This window comes from Cottoperca gobio, chromosome 17, assembly GCF_900634415.1.
Source record: "Cottoperca gobio chromosome 17, fCotGob3.1, whole genome shotgun sequence".
In the NCBI taxonomy this organism is placed as follows: Eukaryota; Metazoa; Chordata; class Actinopteri; order Perciformes; family Bovichtidae; genus Cottoperca; species Cottoperca gobio.
In genome coordinates this window covers 168266-177456 of record NC_041371.1, presented here as the reverse complement: position 1 = coordinate 177456, position 9191 = coordinate 168266, and the positions used below count along the sequence as shown (strand labels likewise).

The following is a 9191-nucleotide window of genomic DNA, read 5'->3' as shown; positions in this document are numbered from 1 at the left end:
AGAGTGATGAGAAAGACAGAAATGAGTCAATTCAGTTCAGACTTTAAGAAGTCAACAGCGTTGAGCTGCAGATGACTTCCAGCTGTCCGTGTGTTTGACTCTTGACTTCCACCTCTGGCGCTCTTTGGCTGCAGGTCATAACGTTTTCCTGCTGCTCTTACGGCGGCTTTCAGCTCTAAACATTTGACTTCTCTGATGCTTGTGTTTGTGCACCACACGGTGGATTCATTTCCAGATCCACAACTCCCGGGGAGACGAAGCTGCTGGCGTCTGAGATCTATGAGCTGCTGCAGGCGGCGGGCGGCGACTCTGAGCCGGCTGAGGAGGCCGTCAGCAGCCGCCGCAAAGCCCAGTTCTTCCTGGGCTCCAGCAACAAGAGGGCCAAGACCGTCATCCTGCACATCGACGGACTGGACGACTGGGTGAGCACTCACTCATTCATTCATTCACTCATCATCAGGTGTAAACCGTGTGTAAACTTCGGCTGCAGTGTTCGACCTGATGGTTTTATGTACTTATTGTTTACGCTGCAACAGCTCAGAGAGATCGACCAGAAAAAATGACTTAATATTAATATTCACGTTCTGTTTGAAAGTCGGGACAAAACATTTGGGGATAATATTTTGACGCACGGGAGGAAAGTGGCCTTCAGTCCAGCAGCAGGTATGATCACCTGTCAGTTGAGTCATCAGAGTCTCACTGCTCTGCTCCTCACAGGGACACACACCGTCAACAATATGACGTGTTGCTTTGTTTTCACGACGCCTCTCACATGTTTAGTCTTCCTCACACTGTAAACAGTAAAGGAGTGAAGAATACTGAAATAGTGCTGCTCGGGCGGAGACGCTAACATTGTTCCTCTCCTGTCGGGCAGAGCCGGAGGAACCTGTGTGAGGAGGCTCTGCTGAAGATCAGAGGCGTGATCAGCTTCACCTTCCAGATGACCGGGAAGAGATGCATCGTGAGAATCAGATCAGACGTGAAGGTCGAGGTGAGACTCTTCTTCTCTCTCGTTCACATTTAACCCTAACCCAATGTAAGTACAATATAAAAGTAAATGTTGTATTTAACCCTTGATTCAGCTGCGACTCCTGTTGTGTTTTAAACGTTTTAATAGCAAACCAAAAGACAAATGTTTTCCCTTTGTACGCACAATGAAGTCTTTCTGTTATTCCTGAAGGCTGGATGAATTCTGCTGTGAATCTTTTCAGACTCTGGCGTCTGCCATCGCGTCCACACAGGTGATGAAGGCTCAGCAGGTGGTGAAAGGAGAGAACGGAGACGAGGTCAGATTTTATTTTACTCGGACATTTAGATTAACTGGTGGCTGAAACTCTCCGCACGGTTTATAAGAAAACTTTACCCACAAAATGATAATTTTGCAAAGTCGTGCGGAGGATTGAGCCCCTGATGGTTCCAGATAATAATGTCATAACCACGACATAAGTAAGTTAAATAAGTAGTTGTGGAATAATTCATTTAGTTTTTCCCCCTGATGAGTTTCTATGCTTGTAAACAATGAAACCCAAAGAGGACCCAGCAGACTGCCCTGTGGGACTCCATAAGCAATAAATCATCATTTACTTTGAAGTTTTCGTGTCCAGGTTTTGCTCCCGCTGGCGGAGGACGGCTCGGTGGAGGTGGAGCAGAACGCGGACCTGCCGGACTATCTGCCGGAGGACGAGAGTCCGTCTCTGGAGCCCGACAAGGCGGTGACCCGGGTTGGATCGGGCCAGGACGGGAACAGCTGGCTGGGTGCTGCCACCAACTTCCTGTCCCGCTCCTTCTACTGGTGACGCCGCGGAGCGTTAAACCTCCCGCCTTCTCTCAGAACCAAAACCTGCCAGCTGCCAAATCTCACGGCGAGACAGATCTTCTAACAGTTAGTGTGCGAACAGAACCGGCATGAAGACGCCGTTACAGGCGAGAGGAGCCGATCCTTCCATCAACAAACACTTTGAGGTTTCTGTGAGACGACGGGTCCGTCCGTTGCAAACCTAATGGTCTTAACGGACAGGAAGTGTCAACATCAGTTCCAGGATGTCCCTCTCTTCCTTTGACCTTTTTATTTATATATTTATATTTATTTGAGTGACTTTTCTTCCTGCAGCTTATTGAGTTCTAAAGGACGAGCAGAGTTCAGTCCGAGGTGCCTTCTCTTCCTCTCGTCCTTCTTCTTCTTCATCATTATTAGCTCATCGTATTCGTCTCAAACATAATGACAAATACTCTTTAGATCGAAGTGTCCAAATACTATCCGGCTTCATCTCACTGGAAACCCTTCAATCCTCTTTCATACTAAAGTATTTAACGTGAACAAACTGTTTACAAGCTCTTCAGAAATGTTCCTTTAAACAGCGTGTGCCACGTGATCCCAAAGTGTTTCCTGTGGACACACACTGTCTGCAAACACTCCACGTGTCCTGGGAAACGGTTGATTTCACTGGTCACACGACAAAGTGTGGCGACAACACGCAGCAGCTGCTCACATGTGTTTTATTCAACCACAAGGCGTTGAAGAGGGAGAATGAAGCTTCAGATGTTCCTATATTTGACTCTCCGTCTCTCCGTAGCCTCAAAGGTCGGCGCTGCCCAGACTGAAGCATTAATTGTTATTTGATCTAAAGCGCAGGAATAAGAACGTGTTCTGAATGAAGCTGCAGAGTCTGATCGTGTTCTACAACTTACAGAGTAAACCTTTGTTTAGTGCAGATCACCATCATTTTAATACTGTTTTCATTGAAAATGAGAACAATGATGCGAAAAATAGAAATGTCCTCCGACATGGTGAATCATCACTTCTGCAATGTCAGGTCAAAGTTCACATGTTGAATATTTAACACAACACAATGTTTCAGCGACTGTAGAGAAGAACTTCATGTTCACATCCTCGTTACTCTTCTGGGTGACAGTGAAAGGAAACACTTGTTACAGCAGACCTGAGGTCAGGGCTCGGTACGGAAAGGTTGTAGGTTCGATTCCTCACTGCTCTGACTCCAGACGGACGCCTTTACGCTGAGCTCTGCTCAAAGCTCCCTGTGGAGCCGAGTTCATCTGGATTTCTTGTTTTGTGACGTTTTGCACAGTTTAGTCTGAGGTTGATAGAGTAGAAACTGTTGGACCGTGTGAGAAAGAATTCAGCTGCAGGAAACTTCACAAGGTTCAAAACAAAGTGACAGAGCAGCTTCGTTACTGCAGGACTCACGAGAACGACTGATTATTTTAACATCTTGGTTCCTTTACAGCTCGTCGAGGCGTGAAGACTGTCCGCTGATGATGAAGTCTTCAGAAAACACAAACGACTTTTGTTTTTTTAACTCTTGTGCCTAAACTTTAAAAGTCCTTCAAAAAAACGCCATAAAAATGTTATATATTAATATTATTTTCCACTTCAACCGAGTTAAATATTTTAACCAACTTCCTGATCAGAAGAACAAATATTCATTTATTTTCTGAATTTTAACCCTGTTTGTTTACATGATGTCACCGTTGTTCTTATGAGAAAATAAACACATTTTGAATTATTTTCATGTCTCCACAGAGTGAGATGTGTGACTGATATAGTATAATATAGTTTGTCAGGAAACCATGGAAACAGCAGCTGTTCGTCCCAAACATGAGAAATTGTCTCAAACTGCTGGAAACAGTAAAAAGTTAAATTCTGATCCAGACGTGACCTGACCTGACCTCTAATGACCTGATATGACCCCTAATGACCTGATATGACCCCTAATGACCTGACCTGACATGACCTGATATGACCTGGCATGACCTGACATGACCCCTAATGACCTGGCATGACCTCAATGACCTGACCCCTAATGACCTGACATGACCTCTAATGACCCCTAATGACCTGGCATGACCCCTAATGACCTGGCATGACCTCTAATGACCTGATATGACCCCTAATGACCTGGCATGACCCCTAATGACCTGGCATGACCCCTAATGACCTGACATGACCCCTAATAACCTGGCATGACCTGACATGACCCCTAATGACCTGACATGACCCCTAATGACCTGACCTCTAATGACCTGACCCCTAATAACCTGACATGACCTCTAATGACCTGACATGACCCCTAATGACCTGACATGACTCCTAATTACCTGACATGACCTCTAATGACCTGACATGACCTCTAATGACCTGACATGACCCCTAATGACCTGACATGACCCCTAATGACCTGACCCCTAATGACCTGACATGACCTCTAATGACCTGACATGACCCCTAATGACCTGACATGACTTCTAATTACCTGACATGACCTCTAATGACCTGACATGAACCCTAATGACCTGGCATGACCCCTAATGACCTGGCATGAGGATGCTGCTGTTTCTCAGTCTGTGAGTTTGTGTGTTCTTGTACCTGATGTGTTCAAAGCTCCGCCTCCTGCACTCTGTCCAATCACATCGTGAGTAGCCTGATGTTAGCATGACGCTTCAATCTAAAGACTCTATTGGCCCAAATATAATACGACTGATTGTTAGGAGCAACATTTTAATAAATTGAAGGATTTAAACAATATTTACACGTCAAGTTGATGAATCAGGTGGCGCTCGTCAAGCTAACCTCTAAGAGCTCCTGCAGGTTAAAAGACTGAACTTTTAAGTGTTGACGCTGAAGCTGTGCGACGATACTCGTACGATTTGAGATGTTTCGGAAATGTGGTCAGGCTCTCGCACAGTTGAAGCAGAGCCTCGAGTCGATTGTTGAGAACCGTTCACGCACAGCGAGCACGTAGATCACGAGCACGTAGGTCGCAAGCTTTGGCTTTACATCGCAGAACCTTTACTGGTTGTAGTAGGAGTGGGTATTAAAGTGCATTTCTTAAGTCGTACAGCTTAATAAACAGACGGCAGGTGGACTGGTAGAAACTAGCTAGCCTAGCAACATTAAGCTACCAACAACCCATAATGCAACAGTCTCCTGACAGCGAGTGAAACAGTGAATCCAGGTTTACACAGCGGCTGATGTCACGTGACTGCAGGAAACGCTGTGAAGCGTGTTTACAACTTTAAACGGATCGTCTTACGTTCGGGACAAAATGGTAACTTGTGTTTGGAGCTGCGACATTATTATTAATAATCTGTCACATTTATTTCCTCACTATGAACTCTTGTACCTGCATGAACTGGTCTGAACTTGTATTCAGCAGAATGATTCTGATCTGTGTTTTATTATTGATGTGATTTCTATTGAAATCCTGATTGTTGATTTTCCCTGAAACATCTTCCAAACGTTTGTTCAGAGAATAAAAACGTTCAGTCTGATGTTCGTACTTTTCTTTGAGTTCCGTCTGTAATGAAACCAAAGAAATAACATGTTAGGTATAATCACAGTAAATATTAAACGAGCACGACCAGTGACAAACATAACCTTAAATATTAACAGACACAACTCATCATTATTACTCCAAACTAACTTTAGGCTTTATTTTGCTCCAATTACACAAAATCTACAGATATTAAAATTGAACGTTGTGTTTTGTCAGAATCTGGTTCATAAGAAGCTTTTTACTTTATTTAGTTGTTTTGTTGCTTAGACAGACACATGAATATAGAATAGAACAAATACTAATATATATAAAATAATACTATTTAAAGTGGAACTGTTCAATCAAAGAGCTGCAAAACTATTTTTATTGATGTACAAAAGTTCACAGTATTAAGAAAATATATTATATCAGAACACAACATTTATCATTTAGTGCAAAACTTTGTTAATTTGTTATAAATGCAGCCGACCTCAACTTTGACCGTCAAATAACTTAATAATTATTATTCTCAGCATACAGTCAGATGTTTAATATGATCTGATCATCTAAGCAACAGATATTAAATATAAACACTTTAACATAAAATGTGCGAGTTGCACGTCGTCACATTTTATACACGTTAAGAGATTTGAAAGTAATCTGATTAGAGTTCAGTAGCTTTGCATTATAAGTGAGAATGAAGGAGAACATGCACGACCTGGATGATGTAACGGGAGTTGTGTTCTGAACGTAGAGAAGAGAAACTGAAACTTAAGTATCGATCTCATCACGCAAGTATTGATCAATACCAATGTTGGTATCGGTACACCGCCCACCACTATTAGATATAATATATATATATATATAGATATAACTACTTTAAACAGAAGACCATGATACGTTTCCACCACAGCTAGCTTTGTGAAATGCTAACATTAGCTTGTTATACCACCATGCAAATGATGGCATACTGTATATCCATGCTAACTTTAGCGTCCAGCTTTGTTAGGATAAACACGTTTTTATGTTGTTTCTTTATGTTAAACAGTTTATAAAGTTTGTTTTAACGGCACAGAAGCTGCTGTTCCAGCGGGATCCTCTGGAATGTACCGAGTGACATGAAGAACCCGAGTGTCGGCTGCCCATCACACGTCATCACACGTCATCACATGTTGTCACATCACATGTCATCACACGTCATCACATGTCGTCACATCACATGTCATCACACGTCATCACACGTCATCACACGTCATCACATGTTGTCACATCACATGTCATCACACGTCATCACATGTCGTCACATCACATGTCATCACACGTCATCACAAGTCATCACATGTTGTCACATCACATGTCATCACACGTCATCACAAGTCGTCACATCACGTCATCACATTTCATCACATGTCATCACATGTTATCACACGTCGTCACATCACACGTCATCACACGTCATCACACGTCATCACATGTCACATCACATGTCATCACATGTCGTCACATGTCGTCACATCACATGTCATCACATGTTATCACACGTCGTCACATCACACGTCATCACACGTTATCACACGTCATCACACGTCATCACATGTCACATCACACGTCATCACATGTTGTCACATCACATGTCATCACATTTCATCACATGTCATCACATGTTATCACACGTCGTCACATCACACGTCATCACACGTTATCACACGTCATCACACGTCATCACATGTCACATCACACGTCATCACATGTTGTCACATCACATGTCATCACATGTCGTCACATGTCGTCACATCACATGTCATCACATGTCATCACACGTTATCACACGTCGTCACATCACATGTCATCACATGTCATCACATGTTATCACACGTCGTCACATCACATGTCATCACACGTTATCACACGTCGTCACATGTCATCACATGTCATCACACGTTATCACACGTCGTCACATCACATGTCATCACATGTTATCACACGTCGTCACATCACATGTCATCACACGTTATCACACGTCGTCACATGTCATCACATGTCATCACACGTTATCACACGTCGTCACATCACACGTCATCACATGTCGTCACGTGGGAACACGAGGTTGGGATGAAGATCTCCTGCACTGGATGTTCAGTAAACTGTCGTGTCCAGCTGGGAGCATGAAGACTAATGATCATACCTGTCAACCCTCCTGTTTTTCCCGGGATTATCCCGTATTTCTAACCTTTCAAAAATAAAAATAGGCCTAATTAAAAAAAGTGTAAAGTGTCCTCCGGTAGAGCAGATGGCAGTATTATGTTTAACTTAATTTTAGTTGAAAAACGTTATCCGCCAGTAAACACACAGAAGAAGAAAACAGGAACAATAACACAGAAGAAGACGAAAATGTATATATGCAATTAAAATACATACATCTTATAAACATGTCTGTACAAGTAATACATACTTTAAATAAAGATGTAATTCCTGAACCCGTCCCTTATGTGTTTACATTATATGGGTGGGGGCTGGCTGGCTCAGCTCTTAAGGTATGGGCGGAGTCCGCCAGAAAGTTTACCTTATTTTGAAATTCCAATGTTGACAGGTATGCTAATGATCTGAGCGTGTGTCAGAACTGAGCGACACAGCTGACTGAGCTGCGCACGAACTTCAAGCTTTATAAATACGACACAATGCATGCTGGGAAGTCATGTTTCTCAGAATATTCACTAATATATATATAAATATAATACTAATGAAGTCAGAACTTATATATTTTACTTTGGCAACATAAATCCTGTGCGATCAGTGTATTATAATATATGACGTCAGTTATTATTATCACATGTTTTAATATATTGCACTTATTATGCTTTCTCTTTATGTATCTATATCTTATCTTTAAGAGTGTTCTTGTGTCTCTTGATTGTTGTTATTTATTTAACATGTTTTGTAAGCTTTTCTTTCAGAGCTGTAGAACATGAAATTGTTTCACCACAAGACATAAATATTTCAGAGGACCTGAAACCGTTTGTCTCCAAAACACTGAGTCATAAAGTTAACAAGAGAAAACACGACACGAGTTTCAGAACATTTTACTTTGAAAACGAGCTGCAGCTTCCTGCAGTGATGTCATCACATGAATTCCCAGTAAATGAACATCTGGAAGCTTTTAGTGCCCCCATCCCCCACCCAGAAGGACTTCCTGTCCTAGAGGGGAGCGTCAGTTCTCCCACAGATCTGATGCAACACTGAATGTCTCACTAATGACTCACTGACAGAGAGTCAGACAGGCAGAGAGACAGGCAGAGAGACAGACAGACAGAACAGAAAGACAGACAGGCAGAGAGACAGAACAGAAAGACAGACAGGCAGAGAGAAAGAGACAGACAGAGAGACAGAGAGAGAGACAGGCAGAGAGAGAGACAGAGCAGAAAGACAGGCAGAGAGAGAGACAGAACAGAGAGAGAGACAGGCAGAGAGAGAGACAGAACAGAAAGACAGACAGGCAGAGAGAGAGAGACAGAACAGAAAGACAGACAGGCAGAGAGAGAGAGAGACAGACAGAGAGACAGGCAGAGAGAGAGACAGAGCAGAAAGACAGGCAGAGAGAGAGACAGAACAGAAAGACAGGCAGAGAGAGAGACAGAACAGAAAGACAGACAGGCAGAGAGAGAGAGACAGAACAGAAAGACAGACAGGCAGAGAGAAAGAGACAGACAGAGAGTCAGACAGAGAGACAGACAGAGAGACAGGCAGAGAGAGAGACAGAACAGAAAGACAGACAGGCAGAGAGAGAGAGACAGAACAGAAAGACAGACAGGCAGAGAGAAAGAGACAGACAGAGAGACAGACAGAGAGACAGGCAGAGAGAGAGACAGAACAGAAAGACAGACAGGCAGAGAGAAAGAGACAGACAGAGAGACAGACAGA

At 42.9% G+C, this 9191-nt stretch overlaps 1 protein-coding gene across 1 annotated transcript in view; it reads left to right on the top strand.

Annotated features, from left to right (window-relative positions):
* LOC115022500 (armadillo repeat-containing protein 1-like) overlaps positions 1–5289 on the top strand; it is a 9453-nt gene extending 4164 nt beyond the window's left edge. Inside the window, exons 4-7 of the mRNA XM_029453499.1 lie at positions 236–422; positions 875–991; positions 1212–1286; positions 1605–5289. Coding sequence (XP_029309359.1) covers positions 236–422; positions 875–991; positions 1212–1286; positions 1605–1796 — 571 coding nt within the window. The 3' untranslated portion in view covers positions 1797–5289. The remainder of the gene's footprint in view (positions 1–235; positions 423–874; positions 992–1211; positions 1287–1604) is intronic.
* The last annotated feature ends 3902 nt before the right edge of the window (positions 5290–9191 follow it).